Genomic DNA, 19,803 nt, shown 5'->3' with positions numbered 1-19,803 from the left:
ATTAATGTTAATTTTTATGATAACCAGTGGACAGTGGCATTCACCTTTGATTTAGTATCACAGTCACATCTACAACAACATGTGCATGGATGTGTACATATCTCACAAACTACATAACATGAAAAGAATATATATTAACCTCACTTCAACTCACCTGACAGTTAATAGTAATGGTATTGGTTGTATTTATGTGCCATAGGTTATTAGAGAGTGAATTTGAGAGTCATTAAGAATAATTATTCAAGATTACGAATTTGTCAACAATTTACACTTTTATTCCTGTGAGTGATTATGTAGATAGTGGCTCCAGTCATTGCTTTGCCCAAGAGTCTACAATTGTGTTAAGAAGGCCCTGAGGATGCAATGAGCTTAGTTCATGCACCCAAATCCATGGGCTTGTTTAACACTTTCCTGTGGCTACAGTTGTTCATTCCTGGCTCAAAGACTTCTATCTGCAGGGGTTTCTGATTTTGGATAGTGTTTTTTGAGGAAGCGGAAAGTTGTTGCTATAGGAAGTGACTATCAGAATTGTGCATTATGCATAACTTCTTATAGTTTTCAACAAGGTAATGCCTGTGGGTTTCATGGAGCCCCCCAATACCCTTCCTGGCATCCATTTTAGAAAGTCGGTGGGGAAGAAGCTATGAGAAGCTATATGTTTAGTTTGGCTGAAGGAGTGGTTCATACTGAAAAACACTAGATGTCTGGCTTTGGAAAGTAGCCTTTGGCATGCCTATCTCTTGTATGCCTATCTCTGGTATAATAAGGATAAAGTTAATGAACAGTTCCTCTGCCATCCCATTAGATTTGACTTGTAAAGAATCTGGAAGAAATACAAACAGAGACTGAACACTCATTTGCTACTCTGGGTTTCACCACATGAAGTACTGCTTGGTAGATGTAAGACAGATAATGACAGTTGGATAAGAGATTTAGATATAGTTGAAAATCAAGTTAGAAATGGAAAATTAGAACATAGACTAAAATCACAGGAGGAGATCAACATATCAGGAAGAAACTGTGATTGGTGGCTACACAGACAGCTTAAGAACTGCTTTGACAAAGATAATACATTTTTCCAGATGGTAACAGACACAGATGTATTAGAGAATTACTTATTGAAGACAAACTCACATCTGATAAAAAAAGATTATGAGGCTGGTCTAGTTTTAGACATAGAGAAAGAAAATGTAAAGGCTTATAAGATCAGTTGGGCAAAAAATATGGGACATAATATTATGATAGACACCTGGGAAAAAATATGGACCAGATTTAAACTTTACAAAGAGTTATTAAATTAAATTATAATTTAAAATATAATTATATTAAAGAGAACTATTGTAAGATGTTTTTTTCATTGGTACATGATACCTCATAAGCTAGGCAAGATGAAATAAGGTTCTGATAGGTGTTGGGGATGCAGTACTTTATTTCATCAGTGGTGGACTTGCAGGAAGGCCAAAGATACATAAAGAAATATCAAAGGTCTCAATGATAACTTAGAGATGAAGCCTGAAATGTACTTGCTAGGAATTCTATATGTTAAGAAAGATAAGAGATATGCTGATTTGTTTTGGTACCTATCCACTGCTGCAAGAATAATTTGGACCAAAGATTGGAAAACATCAAGGATTCCAATTGTGCAAGATTGGCATCTTAAAGTCATGGAGTTTGTAAGAATGGCTAAACTGACTGGTTATATTTTATTCAAGTCTGATATGGAAAGTGGGTAGATTATATTTGATAAGGATATAGAAGTGATAATATTGCAGTAGGTTGTATAACATTATAAATAAATATGATTATAATGTTTTAATGTTATTAACTGTATATATACAGTTTGAACAAAATTGGTGAAGGTAGCCGGAAGTAATATATACATGTTAATTTTTATTTTTATTTTTGTTAGGAATGTCAGATAGTGGTATTGTCATCTACTATATGTTACTTTTTCATAATGTAATGGCCAGGGACCACCAGCAGATTGGCCTCTGCTGAGCACAGAGGCTGACTCAGGACATATGGGGCAAGACGGTCCCACACTATAAAACATGCATTTATCTGTGCATCTGTTGGTTTATGAATGTAAAAAGGGGAACATCTTTCAAAGTACAAAACACTTATCCAGTGGACTGAGTACCAAACCCATGGGTGCCATCCCTTCTGCACTATTGTAAGGACTACAACTTCCAGCATGCACCAGTTCCCACTGTACTAGCCCCAAAGCGGGAACACGTCAGCCAACGGGAGTCAAGGGTGGGAGAAAGGGGGAGAGGGGATTGGACCACCTCCACTACGAACCTACAATAAATGCTGGAACCGAGGAAGGAATCCTCAGTTTCAGCACCCTGTAGTTAGGGTGACATAAATCAATAAAGTTCCTTTTTCTAAAGTTAGCTTTGTCTAAGTGTGTTCAGCCTTACAACTATCCACAATTACTTTTGTGGCTGCTGTGCAAATTCCTCACCCACCCAACAACAAACTCAACCAGAAACTACCTGTTTTGTGGTTAGGCAACTTCTGGCTCTGGTCCAGTTCTCTCTACACATATGCATCATGAGAAGGGTTGCCAGGTTCCCCCATCACTGACGGGAGATCAGGGGGGTAGGGTTACCAGATCCAGACTGGGAAACTTTTGGAGATTTGGGATGGAGCCTCAGGAGAACAGGGATAGGGTTCGGGTTAATGGGGTACAGTGTTACAGAGTACCCCCTCCAAAAGAATTTGTTTTCTCCAGGGGAACTGATCTCTGTAGTCTGAGATCAGCTGAAATTCTGGGGATCCCTAGGTCTCACCTGAAGGCTGGAATTCCTAATCACAAACTACCCAAATGTTTACAATCTCCAGTGGATGATAATGAAACATAGCACATGTATTGGTAACATTGCTGCAGACATAACTGGGAGCATTAAATAAAATTATACTTTAATCCCTGTAGCTGTTCAGGGTTCAGTTGCTTTGCTTATTAGATTAACAGTACACTCCTATGCAAAATTATTCCAGAAACAAGCAGGTTTGAGTGGAGTAACTCTCCATAGTGCTGCAAGTTTCTCTCTTATATTCTGCATCTCACTATGTTGGAATGTTTACAATATTTATTTATATTATTTACAAAATTTATATCCCACCTTTCTGCCCTTACAACTATAAATACATTGAACTATGAATCTATTCACCTCATGGACCATCTTTTGGATTAACAAAATAGATTGAGCTGCAGCAAAGCATTATGTGATGGTTCAAAGGATTATTTAAGAGCTTTCTATGCCATTAGCCAGGGAATGGGATCACATTAAAAAGCAAGAAACAGTTAGAATTAAATTCCCCATTTTAGAAAACTTGATCATTGCCCCAATCCATAATAAATCTATCTTGCCAGAAAAAAATGTTGTCTGACAGAAATGATAGAACCAAATTTTATTTTTAATATCTTTTTAAGCTAGATATTATTTTATTTCCAGTGTACAAAGTGTGAGTAAATAAATAAAAGTGTTAGTAAATAAATAAGTGTTCAGATTCATTGGGAGATGTAAATCAATATAGAATGCAAAGTTTGGTGGATTTTGTTCATGTTTCCACTAGAGAATCAGATTAAATACACTTCTTTAAAACACTCCTTTAAAAGTCCTGGAATTTCCTTCTCATTATATATAATTAATCTCCTCATCCACAGCACACAATTGGTGGGGTGGAGGAGTCAATTCAAGGCTAAAAACATTTTAATTTCAGTTTACAGACCAAACATACTATTCGTTTTGTACAAATTCATTAATGGTTGTTAACTCCAGAGATGTTGTCCCAACTGCTTCTCAAATCACATAAGGCAAGGGCTGGTTATAAGCATTATATAGGAAGATGACTTGAGGAAGTATAAAACTGACTCTCCATCTCCTCTACCTAGGCATTTGGCATGTACTATCATCCATGTGCCTTCTCTAGGGACTGCATAGAATTAGCCAATGTAACCCTGGCCTCCATCCCCTGCCTTATAAAATATTGAAGTTCATATTATTTCTCATACCATGTGCTGCAAAATGCCAGTTTCCATGTTTGTATGGGTGGATAGCAGAGTGTCCCAGCCTAAGGCAAAACAGCCTGTTTTCAGAAAGTTAATCTATGAGTTACTCCAGGCAATTATCTGGACATCTCATAACATGCATCTTTTGATTATCTCACCCTACCAGAGTATTCCATTGACATGATGGAATCTGCACACCTCTTGATTACCACACCTCACTGAACTACCTTGACACAATAGGCTCTGAAAACTTCCTTGGTATCTGATGCTACATTTCACTACACCTTTTCAGAAAATGGCTCTGCAACAAATGGTTGCTTCCTTGCATTCCCTCAACCTATTGATACACTTTTCCTAAAACCAATCAATCCCTTCCTAATCTGATGCCTCAGCCAAATTTGAATAACCTAAGTGGAGGCTCCAAAGAGTTACTCTGCATAAAGCCATTCTGTGCTTCCTGATATCTAAGAGCAATCTAAGAGCAATTGACTCCATTGTCCCCGGGGGTTTAGAATAATAGATAGAGCTTTTGATTAGCTCAAGCCAGCAAGCCCAGCGTGGGAAATTCCAGAGAATTTAGGAAAATGAAATGTAAACTTACCTGGGCAAAAGGGTATACAAGTACTGTACACCCAAACTCCAATGCTCAATACTGGCTTGCACCTCTCTTGGTCTAATTAAGTTGAGACAAGATATCATCCTTCACTTGGATTCAGATGCTGGTCATTTGAATCCTTGCCTTCTACAAGATCTTTTCTGCAGATTTAGGTAACGTATGACCCCCTGCTTCCCCAAATCCCATTCTATCTTCCCACCTATCTTTTCCTCCCTATCTATATACTTAGGAACTGTGTGTATGTGCCTTAACGTCTCACTGTGTGACTGTTTGCAACCAAAACTTATATAAAATATTTAAAACTACAATTTGGTCTTTTGTGAATTCTCTGCAGATATGTTTCAAGCTGTTTCTGGTATACATAGTCTTAAATGTTCCCTACCCAGCCTGCCTCTCGCATTGCCAAGCCAAGTTATTTTCCCCATTGCTACTTAAAATAGTTGTGTGCTGTTACACTCTTAGCAGCTGGTGGAGATTCCTTAGAAATAAGTTCACAACCTGTGAAAGCTGGGTAACCCTAGGCACTTTTGGGCCAAAGGGGATTTTTTGAAGTTCCCTATTATGTATGCTTTTGGTTGTGTATTAGGTTTTTTGTGTGCTCTGTGCTATGTGCAAAATGTCTGCTCCATGCTCCATGCTTTATGTTCCATACTCCATGTTCTGTGCAAAATGATGGCAGATTTGGGAGGTTGGTGCCTGAGGAGGACAAAGTTTGAGGAGAGGAGAGAGCTCAGCAGGTCTGTGATGCCATAGAGTCTGCTCTTCAAAGCTGCCATTTCCTATAGGGAAAACTGATCTTTGTAGTCAGTTGTAATTTTAAGGCAACTGAAGATTAGAAGCAGGAGCAGCAGTGGCGTAGTGATTAAGAGCAGGTGCATTCTAATCTGGCGGAACCAGGTTTGATTCCCTGCTCTGCCACTTGAGCTGTGGAGGCTTATCTGGGGAATTCAGATTAGCCTGTGCACTCCCACACATGCTGTTAAGTGATCTTTAAGTTAGTCATTGGCTTTTCTGAGTTTCTCTCTGCTCTAACCCACCTCACAGGGTGTTTGTTGTGAGGGAGCAAGGGCAAGGAGATTGTAAGCCCCTTTGAGTCTCCTACAGGAGAGAAAGGGGGGATATAAATCCAAACTCTTCTTCTCTTCTTCTAGAAAAAAAAGAGTTTGGATTTACACTCTGCCTTTCTCTACTGTAAGGAGTCTCAAAGTGGCTTACAAACTCCTTCTCCCTCTCCCCACAATGGACATCTTGTGAGGTAGATGAGGCTGGGAGAGTTCTGTTAGAACTGTGGTCACCCAAGGTCATCTCGCAGGCTACATGTGAACAAGTGGGAAAACAAATCCAGTTCATCAAGGAGCAGTCTGTCACTTGTGGGGACAAGTGGGGAAAAAAACCCTGGTTCTCCAAATTAGAGACCACCACCCTTAAGCACTATACTACACTGGCTCTGAGTGGCCCACTGGGAGGTTGGCAAGCTTAGGTTGGAGAGGGGGTGATGGAGTTGGGCATATCTAAGCAGAGTTCATGTGCAGGCAAGGATAAACAAAGTGGAAAATAAATTCCCTGCTGGGTCTGGAGCTAAAGTGGGGTCACCAAAATGATGGCAGCCATGAAAGACTGCCTAAAGCAGTCCACCATTCAAGATCCTTCATTTAAATATTTTAGTTTAATCCAAGTTTGGTTGTCTTGTGTCCTTATGGGGGGAAGTTCTAGGGCAACAGATCTAGAAGTTTGTATAAGCCAAAATGCAACCCCATCCTTGTGGGTGAATGCCAAATCTATATGTGATTCTACCCTAGGGGAAAGAATATAGCATCAAAATCAGTCTTACTGCCATCATAGTCAATGGAACTAACTCATCATAAAAACCTAATACTTCTGCTTCACTGAGTTGCAAAACAAGCTATAATGAGTCCACTGAAAATAAAAATGAAAAGCCAAAAGCAATATATCCCTCAACATTTCTTCATTCAATGTTTTTAAGCCATTATGTGTGTATTGAAAGCAACCGAGCCCCACAGGAAAGACTACACAATCTCTTACCATCTGAAACATAGCACTCAATAGCACACTGAGAAGAAACCCGCAAAATTCGGTGCAAGCTTCTTACAAATTACATATATTTATTAAATAACTTTCTTTTTCCTGAATGGGAACCCAAAACGTCTTAAATCCATTTTATCCTTACAACAACCTATGGGTTAGGTTAGGCAGAGAATGTGTCACTGGCCTGAATCACCTGATAAGCTTCTCTGGCAAAAATTGGAATGCATACCAGGGTTTCCAAATCCTCAACTGACACTCTGAACAACTGTACCGACCTGGAATAATACCAAAATATTGCAGTTAAATGCCTTCCATACTGAAACATAACTGCCAGAGCTTCGAGTTTCAGAATCAGTAGATTTTTGGTCTATGTAGCAATAGGTAGCAGAAAGATAACCACGGAGACTGTAAAATCCTGTGATCTGCTATGCAGCACCAGTGGAAAATAGGCTGATTGATACCAGTGAAAGGAGTGTCCTATTTTAACAAATGGAAGAGACACTATGAGATGTATGAAGAACTTTGTCAAGACTGAGAAAAGTACAAGGCCATAGTATATCACTAATCATATACTTTATCTGTCTTTCAAATACACTAGCTAGTAGTTCTTTTAATAAGCACATATTTGAACAGGGAGAAACTTTGGATTTCTTTTGTATGCCACTCACCCCATATTCTGAACCACTGGATTTATTCCCCTGGCCCACTAAAGTTTGCTAGGCCTGTCCATCCTGCCAAGCCTAGATAGTGTGTTTAAACTGGCTCCAGCCTCCGGCTGGATATTTTTACAGTCTCATGTTGGCAACTGTGACTGAAAGCTAAAGTGGGGCTTTTAAAAAAATTCTTGCAGCAAACAAGCCAATGTCCAGCTCTTCTTGACTTGTTTGTCATCAAATGCTGCAGTCTGCCATTACAGCCTGTATCTATTCTTTTAATATAATCCTACACATGTGCTAACAATTCCAGAGGCCTAGTAACATTCTATTATTGTACCCTGTTGGCATGCTTCCCTATTCCTACTGTAATCTACAATGTCTTCCACCTTTTTGGAGTGAACGAAGACAGGAGATGAGATTCATAAGTGGTAGGGCCTCAGAGAAGTCATCACAGATTACCAGCATGAAGTAGAGTTGATGGGTCTGATGAAATCTGATTAAAGTCCAAGGGCTTTTTACCCCACCCATAGCAAATATCAACGTTAAAGTTGCACGAAAGTTGCTATGAAATTCAAATGTGGTCGTCCTGCACCCTGCTTCTACTACCTGAAATCCTACCCATCTTTTTAATTTAGATTCTAATTACCTTTCTTCAAAGACTCCTGATAACATGGGAAAGACTGTTTAATGCTCGCATGTCTTGTCATCTTTTTCATCTAATTATCTTACACAAGTGCTGTCTGGAGGTTTTGCATCTGCTTAAAAAAGGGCTCTGGGTTCTAACTAGAAGCAGAGCAACAGTTGCCGTGAAATAACTCCAACAATTAAGGCTTTAATTTTTTCCAGTCTGTAATTTCATGTAGCTGACAGCTGAAGCTAAGGAAAAAAAACTGTTTCCGTTTAAAAGAGTGTCTGGAAATGAGAGATTGATCTAAACATCTCCCCTTCATAAATATAAACAGCTTCTCTGCTAATGGCTTGGGAGAAGCTTCAGTACCTCCAGTTGCTCAGCAATTGAACAGGGGAAGCCAGGGTCATTTTTCTCTTAAAAAATAGATTCTATGCTGGCTTTGAAGGATGCCTTATGAATACAAAGGATATGAACAGAATTAGCGAATATTATTACTCAAGCAGATAATTATATAGATGTGCTTGGGAACAGCAAAACACCAGTGCTCTTCAATACAGATACAGTTATAAAGAGAGAAGAATGCCATTTGCTTTAAAAAATGAAGATTGCCTTCAAGAGAATTGTCCCTGCTAATTTGGCACTGCTTACCACAAATCAGACCCGTCCCTATTATGGAAGCAGCCAAAATGGGATAGTTCGTCCATATCTATGTTGCAGGGATTTTTCAGCAATATCTTTTTATGTTTAACAAATAAGAGTGTTACTGTAACATTCACATTTGGATCAAAAAGAACCACTAGACCCATTACATTTTAGTTCTTCATCTAGAAGTAAAACCATTGGTCAGGAGTGTACTGATGAATCTGCATTAGTAAAAAAAAAACTGTGCCACCTACTACATAAAATAAAGCTTGCTCTAAAAATAACACATATAATTTAGTTCAGTCTATTACAGGTAGCGTTAAGTTAATGCAATTTTCATATATAAAGAAGAAAAAGGAGCAAAATTATGTATTCATTATGGACTTTTTTCATAATGTTGATACCAAAAAGTGGAGCTTGCAGGCTCCATAGTGGGTTGTATGTATGTGCCAATTTGGGACAATTATCCACACAATCTAACCATTTGTAGTGTTTTGATATGATACCACACATGACATGCATATTTTAGACCTTAGTTTATCCTAATATCTTAAGAAATGATGAAGCTATCTTCTTAGACATTTGCATCAAAAGGAGTACTATTCTACAGACTGCACAATTATCAAGTGTATCCTTGCCATCTTCACTTTCTTCCCATATCAGGCTCTAACCATGGTCTTCTGTGCATTAATTAAAAAAATGGAATAGCATGTTCCTTGCAGTAATGCTATCCTTCCCCAAAGTGAAAAAGTTCCACCCTGTGAATGGTTGGATAAACACCACTGTCAGTTCAAATTCCTATAAATGGCCAATTTCAATCTATAATGCAATTGGGGACATGATAAATGGTCCCAAGGAAATCAAAATAATGAAATATGATACCAGCAATATCAGTCCTCAGGAACATCAGGATGAAAACTGATGTCTTGTAACCATAGAATATGGATAGTTAGATCAATGGGAACTCAAACCACAGCTCTTTCTACTTTGATACCACCGGTATGGAACTCCCAGGGGGCTCTATCACTCTATAGTTTAAGGCGTCAAATTAAAATACTAATTTTGCCATGCATTTGGTTCATGATTGGTGTGCAGCTAATATCTGTCTTAATTTGTTCCCTTGGCTTTGGTGCTGTCATTCACCTATTATTTTACATGGCTATTAATGATGCTATCAGCTCGGTCTCTTAGTCACTCGGTCTTTTAGTCAGAAAAGTGATAGCTTTCTTAAATAAATCACCACATGAAACTTCTTGTTTCAAAACAAATGGTGTTCAAAATAAAAAAAACTAATCATGAACTAAAACCCTAATTATGAACTTTTCTGAGAACAGTGCTTCCCCATGCTCCTTTCATTTGAACCTATTGGCAGTCACTATGTTAATGGAGCAATTTGTTCACCAGAATCAGGGGCTTCTAACTTGGATAGGTTCCTAAGACTAAACCATAATGCTGTTTTCTCTTTATTTCCCAGCATACAGAATGGTTTCTCTTACACAATATTTTTTCTAGCCAAAGATTACTCTAGCAGCACAGGGGTGTCCAACTCTGGCACTTCAATTCCCATCAGCCCCTGCTCTAGCATTTTTACCTTCCCTTCATCTGAGAGATGATATTGCTTCCTGGTTTAACAATTGGCCCAAGGGAAATTTTAAAAATAGTCTTGTATGTTCCATCCCATTACAGATCCTTTGTTCTAGTGCAGGGGTCTGAAACCTGCGACTCTCCAGGTGTTCATGGACTACAATTGGCCTTGCTGGCAGGGGCTGATGGGAATTGTAGTCCATGGACATCTGTAGAGCCGCAGGTTGCAGACCCCTGTTCTAGTGAGACACCCCTTAGCAATACCAGTTGTAATCTAAGAAAGGACTTCAAGTGCATGCATGTATAGAGATGGTCACGCCACAGTGGGACTTCTATCCTTAAAGATCTGCCAAAGTCTGAGTCAAAGCCATACATGTGTTTTGGTGAAAAAGGGCCACAGCACAGTGTCTTTGCACAATTAATATTTATACAATAGCTTTGTGAAAGTACTACTCAGGAAATAAGAGTCACCCCATTGAAACAGAAGGGTTTTCTAGTATTTTGTTTTGACCATCTTTGAAACAACTGTCTTGTCCTTGCTAGTAGGCTTAGTGAGGGGTAAAATAAAACACTTGGTTGGATACAGTCAGCCTTTTCTCTTACAGCCAGATCCAAAGGGAGTGTGTGTGTGTGGGGGGGGGGGTAGAGTGGTGGTGGGGATGGTGTCATGGCATCCCCTCCAACAAGGCAATCAGTGGCACAGGTGCCAGGAAATCCCATTTTTGGAAATGATTTATGCCACCTGTTTTGGCATAAAAAGGAGGCATTCCTAGGCCAAAACTCCACTGGCAGCCAACTAAAGTTGGATCTACACCCAGGAACACTGTCAGAATCCCCCCTGTCCACGCGAGCACAGTTCCAATGGCACAGAAGTGACAGTATGGAGGAAAACTTCTGGATTCAGGCACTGCAGTGTTGTGCCACCAAGGTAAGTGCCTCTGTGCAAGTGTCCGTGCCACTTTGCACAGTGCTGGTGGCAATAGTGCCTGTGCAGAGATCACACTGCTTTCAATATGGCTTCACACACATACACACTCCTTTGGATTGCATAGTCAGTCTCAACCAATTCCTCTCCTTGCTACAGTTTTCATCCTGATTGGTTTTTGGCCTTGCATGTCCCATGATCCCAAGCATAGTCTTTTGGGTTGTCAAATGGGAACTCTCATTCATTTTTCAACAATAGAAAAGTTGGTTGGATCTAACCAAGTAGTTACATCCAGTATGACAGTTCTTTTGTAAAATTTCTTATACTGAGATTTGTATATTTCCAAGTTCTACAAAAGCAACATTGTAGAAGAAATGTAGAATTCATTACAGGACATTTGCTGAATCTAATTATAAGAGTACATTTCACATAGACTTGTTCTGGGTATAAATAATCTGGGAATCCATGTTATCATAATCTCAATTTTAGCAAGATAAAACCCTTCAAATTCTTCTTTTAGAAGATTTCTCCACATTTTTGAAGACAAGACAAGAAATAATGTGAATCCTATGTCCTTGTCATTGTTAAGAGCTCTTTTTCTGTTACATCTTCAACAGACTTTTTAATTATTATTATGTGGATATTTAAGATAGTTTTCCATTAAAACACTCTCACTTATCCTGGAATATGTTAGAAAATGGACTTACAGCTGTAGGCAACTAAGGATCTTGACTTCAAGAAAAGTCATATACACTCGTTTAAAGAGGTTTACAGAAGCACTAGGAAAGTGTACCCGCAATGATTCATCCAACACATTATGGCATATGTGCAGGCCAATATCCCTAAAAGTAGGAGGGCTTCATGTATTCATAATCAGGTTTATTGGTTTCTGACGCCCTGCTTTCCAAGATATTGCCAAATCTTGATAGCCAGCACTCTTTATTCATTGGTATAATTTTCTACAACTGAAAATAAGTATTGTGATGCCTAGCAGCAAGAACTATTGATAAAATTAAAATTCAGATCCTCTGAAGATGCCACAGATGCAGGAGAAATGTCAGAAGAAAATGCTACTAGAACATGGCCATACAGCCCGGAAACCACACAACACCCCAGTGATTCTGGTCGTGAAAGCCTTTGACAATACAAATTAACTTTCAGTTACAGAAAATTTTCTACTGATCAATAAGAACTTGGTACAAAGCCATAAAGGCAAGAAGAGAGAGATGGGGGTTCCCTAGATGCCCTAGTACTGGACAGTATTTTTCTGACTGGTAAAGAAGTTCTAAATTATGTCATCTGCTTCTTTAAGAGCTCTCTTTCAGTTCTCTGGCCTTGGTTCACCAAGAGAAAAAGGGAGGAGCTGTTATGGCAAGGGACTGTAAGTTCCATCTCATTACAGATCCTTTGTTCTAGTGAGGCAGCTTAGGGCTCTTACTTTCCCTCTTCAGACAGAAAATAAACAAGAGATGAAATAAGACTAGCAGCTGCCACAATGTATCCCTGCTCATAATTGTGGCTGTTGATACAAAGCACTATGCTGTGGTAAAGAGAGGGAAGGGAAGAACAGCAGAAGGGTAACAGACAAATGTACATGGTCACACGATATAAATGCATGTTTTAACTTTTAGGAGGTAATTCTGGATTTCATCAAGTTATGTTACTGAAAATTGTTATTCAGGAACAGTTGTCAGGAACTAACTGGTAAAGGAAGGGTTAAACAAGTAGCCCTACAAGCAGGTAGGAAGACCCCTTTTAGCATTAAGGAGAAGAAAAAGTGAAAAAAATGTGAGTTAAGAATGACAGTTGAGAAATGTCAGTTTGGGATATGACAGAATGAGAGTGTATTGAGTGGTGCTAAAGTGTATGGAATTTTGAAGACTAGCAAATTGGATAAAGGTTTTTAAGGTGAACATATAGTTCTTGATACTTTAACATATCTTGAGCTGTTACCTGTGTTTCGGAGCATTACCTTCTCAACCAATTGTCTTGATTGGGTTGCTACAACAGATTTTACTAGTAATATATCTCTGAATGTTCTATATATTCTTCTTCATAAAATATTTCATTTTTGAAAGGACTAGTTAAGAGTGTCTTAACCACTCACAGCTATTACAGATTACTGGGGTTAAGCATGGAAATGATTTGTTGGGAAACTAGGTCTTCATCACAAGGACTCATTCTGCATGGGCCTGTGAAGCGGCGGCACACCAGCATATATGATGCTGGTGGAGCCCCAGGACCGTTTGCACACTCCCGTGTGGGCAGTCCTGGAGCTGCTGTAGCCCGCAAAGGCACCTTCGCATGGATGCACCTCCATTCTGTTTGTAAACTTACCTTCTCTTCCCTGTACAGCTCCACAGGGATGAGGGGACATGCCCCCATAGCCATGGCAACACACCGGGGGTCAGAGGGCAGGAGGCATTTCCCCTCATCCCTGTGGAGCTGCGCATGGAAGAGAAGGTGACAAACAAAATGGAGGTGCCCAGAAGTGGCGCCTCCAACCCGGAGGCACCAGGTTAAAAATGCTGTTTTTGAAAAAAAACTCGCTCATTGAGCAATTCCCCGCTGGTTGGGGTGGGGGGAAGCACAGTGCTGCTTCGTAGCAGAGGTGGCAGCTGTGTGAAGCACACCCCTGGAACAGTGTTTTTACAGTTCCGGGGCACTGTTTTTGGCCCATGTGGAGTGGGTCAAGTTAAAGCAAACGTGGAATACTTCACAGTCACAGTTCAAAGTAAAGTTCTTGGTTTTGGCATCCAAAATAGAAGCAGAGATAGGAATGAGGGTAAAAAGTGAACTGCTTTACTGAGACCCACTACAGGGGCAAAATATATTGATGCTGACCTGATTTGCTACATGTGGTGGCTAAACTGGGTTAAGGCCATTTCATCCCAGTAACTTTCCTCCCTTAAAACATACTCACTACTTTAAACAGTATTTTCCCCAAACAAGAATGCTTTATGACAAGCAGGTTTACCATTTAATAGAAATATCAAAAAGTCTTCAAAGTGCTTAAATATGAGAATGATTGTCTAAGATCGACAACATAAGGAGCAGCACATACCTTCTATGATGTAGACACACTCCCTGTCAGGAGGATACTTGTTGGGATAATTGGGGGATGTGAAGATGCCTCCTTCTTGGTTTTTTGTCCACGTTCCACACTGCACTGTCTTTTGTCCTTCTGAAGTTGCTTGCTTTTCTGGGGTGGGGGGGGGGGGTGACACAGGTATGAATACACATTAAGACATCTTTGGTTGACTTAGATCTATCCAAATGACCATGACTGGTCATTGTGATTCAACCTGTGCCTATCTCCTACCAACTGTGGGCAAATCAATTAACTCTCAGCAGCCACCCTTCACCTTGTATATCCTTTCCCCAGGCATAAAATAGCAAGATTGGATAGACTGCATCCCAGAAGGAACAATACATTTGGGGGAAATGTGGTAAGGTTGCATGGGTTTTTTTCTTATATCTATGTTCCTTTTCCCTTATCTCACAAAATATATATTTTTCAGAAGCAACACTCTAGATGTGCTGCCTACATTGACAGAGAAGATGGAATCAATTAGGTATGCTAGGAAACTACTGTGCAACATGTAGAGAGATCCACGGATTCTGAAATTACATGGTACTTTTATAGAAAACCATCTCTATTGTTCCACAATGGTTCAGTTATTCTGATCTGTGGGTTGGAATTGTGAAACACCCCATCTCTCAAATCTTATATCTGGATGGATACGAATGATATGGGAATGGTTCTGCTCTGGAGCTGGAGGTGAACTGCGACACAGGTATGAATACACATTAAGACATCTTTGGTTGACTTTCTCTCCTGTGATCCTTCTGAATGATTCTATAATTGTAGCTACCACTGTCTGACCTTACCCTGTGCAATGTGGAAGAGACCATATTCTTATTCCATTCTGCCCTTTCCTGACTTGATGCAAGCACCTGCAAGCCACACTCTGGCCCCTTCTGCACATGCATAATAATGCACTTTCAATCCACTTTCAATAAACTTTCCAGATGGATTTTACTGCGCAGAATAGCAAAATCCCCTTGCAGACAATTGTGAAAGTGGATTGAAAGCGCATTCATCTGCATATGTGGAAATGGCCTCTGATCTGCATGGGTCTGCCCTGAAATGCAAGGCTATCGTTGCACTATTTGTTGGTATCTTTAAAAAAAGTCAACACACGTTACACCTTCAGTAAGGTTTAAGAGATTCCAAATATTTTGTACAAACATACCTGCTCCTTTTTTTGTTGCCCCAACCCAATGTAGGATGATAAAACTTGCTACAACTGAAAAAAGAAAGAATTGGCTATTACTTACAGATAGTTACAGCAACACACATGTAACATTCCATTATTAAAGTAACAAGGCACTAAACATGCAAGGAATCATGTGCCACACTTTGTGGCTGCATTTAGAAATGTGTGATTTCTTAGTGCTGATCCAGATCAGCTCCATAGTCTTTGATTGTGCTTTGCACACTACTCTGTTTTCCCCACCCTTGCCTTCTTTCTTCAAAATACTGTTAGGGTCTATGAAAGGTTTCAGGGTATAACCAAATATTCAAACTATGTTTTTGTAGAGTGCTGAAACCAATGAATCATCCACTACCATCATTGTTTGTGTTATTATTCTCTGGTATTATAAACAAAGACATTTGATGATAACCTGTGCTTGCTTATTTAACTTATTTGATCCATTCAAGACAAATTACAATGTTATTATCTGCAGAACTAAAAAGTACATATTTCCACACAATGAATACTCAATGTCCCATTTTTTTTTCAAACCAGCCTTCTAAAACAGTTGACTTCAATGGATACAGAAGAATATAACTCCACTTAGGGAGGTGCTGTAAACAACTCTAGCAATATTTTTATGCAGATTTTTTTTTACTCCTAATTTTTCGATCATATTAGCTGTGGAGAGGGAAAGTCTGTTTTCAATCTAAATTTCCTGTTGATACCTGTAAGTTATCACATGGCAGTAGGCTCATAATCCCTGTGCCACCAGAGTCCCTCATAGGCATAAGGAATCGCTGGCCTGATCCTCAGATGAAAAGTATACTATAATCCAGATGTCCAGCCAGATCCAAGCTAATGGCAGCCTTCTGATATTGTATAACTGCTGCATCATGCTAGGCTGCCCCCACCCTGTCAAAGTCAATACCCAAAAACATAATCGTCCTATGGATTTCTGAAGCTTTGCACCTTAATCTCTGTCTTGCTTAACTGCACTGGAAGCATCTGCTGAACCATTTCTCTGATTCCATCTTGTTGAAAATCTTACCTAAATGGCTCCTGAGCTCCTGACTCAGCTGTCAGCCATTCACCAATGCCCTAGACTAATATTATGTGGCCTTGATCTACTTCACTATTGCATATAATTAGCTGACCTAAATAGAATGTGCATACCCATCTGTATGAGACATATCCATTAAGTTAAAGGATGTTGGTCGAGCACTAAGATGTATATCTTTAACAGCTGAATGTCCAGATTTCCCTTGCTGGTTTAGAATACAAAAGTTTTGAAATGGGCTATTGTGGAACGACTTCCTTCCTTCTATGTCAAATCAGTCCCCTTCTTCAAAAAGGGTAAATTATATTTTTATAAATAGCTGCAAACATTTATGAAGAAACTACAGTCTTGGAATACCCTTAAAGAATCTGACTTTCAATATAATTACACTATGACACTTAGTATTGCCCATTGCCTTATACAGTTTAGCCTTTCTAGTTTAGCATACTATATGATGTAGTCAATATAAAACAAATCTGTTTGCAAAGCAAGCCATGGGATTCTGTCTCTGCCAAAAGGGGCAGAATAGCAAGTCCTAAGAACCCTTCATCTTTTTATATTTCAATGATTCAGTTTGCTTCATGTTAACCCAATACCATAATAATTACATTAAAAGTATCATAGAGTTAGGAGTTGATTTGCAGCCTGGTACACTAAGCTCTTCTAAAACAGACAGGGATGCTGAAAGGGAGGAGGGTTATGAGATCAAAATTCTGGGAACCCACGTGTGGCAAGTCCCTTCATCCTCAGACTCTTTGTGGCAGGTTCAGGAAGCCTCCTACATATGCAGGCCAAGTTTTCCCACCTTTCAGTGTCTGAGCTGCTTTAATGGAAGTGTACGAGGTGTTTAAAGCTTATCTGCTCAGCCTTAAGATTTCCAGAAAGGTGACTCCCTTTTGGCAAAGGTCTCCATCCCTTTTGGCAAATTCCCCTTTTCAAGATTTCCAGAAAGGTCTCCATCCCTTTTGGCAAATTCCCCTTTTCAAGGCATCAGAGAACTGAAGCAAGTTCAACATACAAACAGAAGTAACATTTACTGAACAAACTTAATGGGATCAGGAGATATTTCAGTGGATGGAAATCAGGCAGAAATTAACTATATACAAATATCAGACCTGGCACAGGCACCGTTCTTAATTTAAGCTTTATAAGTTTCTTCAGTTGCTTAGATGTTGTGAGAGGTTCTTTATTTTAAGATGGTTCAGTTAAATGTTACTAGCTAATGAATTCATGTTGACTTTGGGTTCTAACAGGCTGGTAACAGTGATGGGATTCAAATAATTTGACAACTGATTGTTCACAAGCACCATTTGAACAACCGGTTCTGCCGAAGTTGTGCGAACCTGCTGAATCCCACCACTGGCTGGTAACCTTTCACACATACACTCTTGACACTGTTAGCTACCTACTTCAAATAAATCTCCCTCCTGAGGTAACTATAGCAAAACACTAATATGCCAGACTGGAAATCCACCTGTGTGTATAATTCTCATCCTAATTGGTTTAGAAAGATTTTTTGTTTATGGTCACCTGTGGAAAGTCTCACTACTATTCCACCTTCAGCTTTGACCACGCTGCATAAAACTCCCAGTTTTCTCCTATCTGTGTATTTTCTATCTATGTTCAGCACACACTGAACTCAGTATATTTCAGGTTAGATCCTTTCGGTGACTGAAATTTCATCAGAGTAGATATTTAACACACTCTGGCCGTTTCCACACAGCGGCAGAAAGGGTCGGGTCGGTGTAGATGACACTGACCCGACCCCTCTGAGACTGTTCACATGAACAATCCCAGTACCTCCCAGGACGACCTACCTGTCCTGCGGCCCTCTGGCACATTGCCAAGGCCAGGGGACACGCCCCCCTGCCCTGCGCGACCGCTCCGGAGTCACAGGGCAGAGGGGGCGTGTCCCCAGGCCTCGGCGACACACCGGAGAGCCACAAGACAGGTAGGTCGCCCGAACATGGGGGGAGGGAAGGCGCCTTGGAGCCGCCGTTTTCCCAAAACCTCGCTGGGGAAGTGAGGTTGGAAAATGGCGGCTTTGCGCAGCTCGGGCGGCGTGGCTGCAAAGCAGCTGCACCCCCTGTGCGAACAGCTCCCTGGGGATGGCGTTTTTGCCGTCCCCAGGGCGCCATATTCCGCCCGTGCGGAAAGGGCCATAGTTAAGGGACCTAATGTTAACTTGCAGAGGAAACCTTTTCTTAGAGTGATACCTCCTCCCTCTTTGAGTCCACCAATCAAAGTGCAGGTCAGCTTACACAATCAGGGTGCTTTCTAGTTCCTAGGAGGTTTTTCACCACTCTGTAGTGATAGCACCTTGTTCCACTGACTGACTTGCACTTTTAAACCTCTGGTTTTCTGTGCAGTCCATCACACCATGCAATCAGGCTAATCATGTCATTTGCTCTTATATACTGTTTGGGTTGACTCTGAAGAATGAGATGAGGAGACACAGATGGAATCTTTCTCAGAGATTTTTTGGGGCATTTCAGCAGCCCTTCCAGAGGAAACTCTATTTAGGAGGGTTTGTACTGGCAAAGTACCCTTTTTTTGGAGAAGGAAAGGAAGAGCCAAAGGAAATACTGAAACACCATTGGGAATATAACTTCTGTTCCTGTAAACTGCAAGGTTTGTTTAACATCTATATAGCCATTAGTACTTAAGAATATATTTACTGAATAACATTCGCAAGAGAAATATGCAAATGTTATTTGCAGGGGGTTTTGTCCATAGAAATCTTGCTTGATTTTCTACATTTTTCCTTCTGAAAAATAGATAGTTGCAGTGCATAGGATTCTGTAAATGTTCAGAATCCATTCCACTTTGAAACAGAAGCACAGTGTACTTTACTAATGTGCATTTTATGTGGAACAAAATACAAAATTACTCTAGGCTTATTGAAGTCAATACAGCGCACAAGTTTCTAGATAATATAAAGACCTGCTCTTTATGGATCAATAGAAGATATAGTTTGAGAGCTTTAAAAACTGGTCATTTTTATAGTGAATTGAACACATGCAACTGTGTAACCATATAATAATCAAGGTTGTAATAACCCTCTGAAGGAATTAATTATGTTTCTTGTTTACATTTAAGGAGGTAAAATGAGAATAAACTGTTGACTGAATATGCCTACTGGGCATCACACTGCACTCTGCTTCTCTTTATAAATACCAGGAAACATCATTAACCAGATTTTTGGGTCCAGAATGAAGTTTGGGCATTTAGACAATCTAAATGAAACACCTGCCACCCCAACCTACTACTTCTTAGACTTGGCCTGCTGGGTACTAACATGGCTTAGTAAACATTGTTGGGACCTCTTTGACCCATTTTTTCCATTTTTACAGATGTGATACATAT

At 39.9% G+C, this 19,803-nt stretch overlaps 1 protein-coding gene across 5 annotated transcripts in view; it reads right to left on the bottom strand.

The window, feature by feature from the left end:
* NETO1 (neuropilin and tolloid like 1) overlaps positions 1-19,803 on the bottom strand; it is a 126,830-nt gene that overhangs the window by 102,594 nt on the left and 4,433 nt on the right. For 4 of the 5 annotated variants that reach the window (XR_007245464.1, XM_048507839.1, XM_048507838.1 and 1 more), the window contains exons 2-3: positions 15,375-15,428; positions 14,183-14,320 (exon numbers count right to left, since the gene is read on the bottom strand). The exons of the other annotated variant lie outside the window; for it this stretch is intronic. Coding sequence is in view for 3 of the 4 variants with exons in the window: in XM_048507839.1 (XP_048363796.1) it covers positions 14,183-14,320; positions 15,375-15,428 (192 nt within the window). In the remaining variant the exon portion in view is untranslated. The remainder of the gene's footprint in view (positions 1-14,182; positions 14,321-15,374; positions 15,429-19,803) is intronic. 5 annotated transcript variants of the gene reach the window in all.

This window comes from Sphaerodactylus townsendi, linkage group LG09, assembly GCF_021028975.2.
Source record: "Sphaerodactylus townsendi isolate TG3544 linkage group LG09, MPM_Stown_v2.3, whole genome shotgun sequence".
Classification (NCBI taxonomy): Eukaryota; Metazoa; Chordata; class Lepidosauria; order Squamata; family Sphaerodactylidae; genus Sphaerodactylus; species Sphaerodactylus townsendi.
This window is presented reverse-complemented; position numbering and strand designations above follow the sequence as displayed.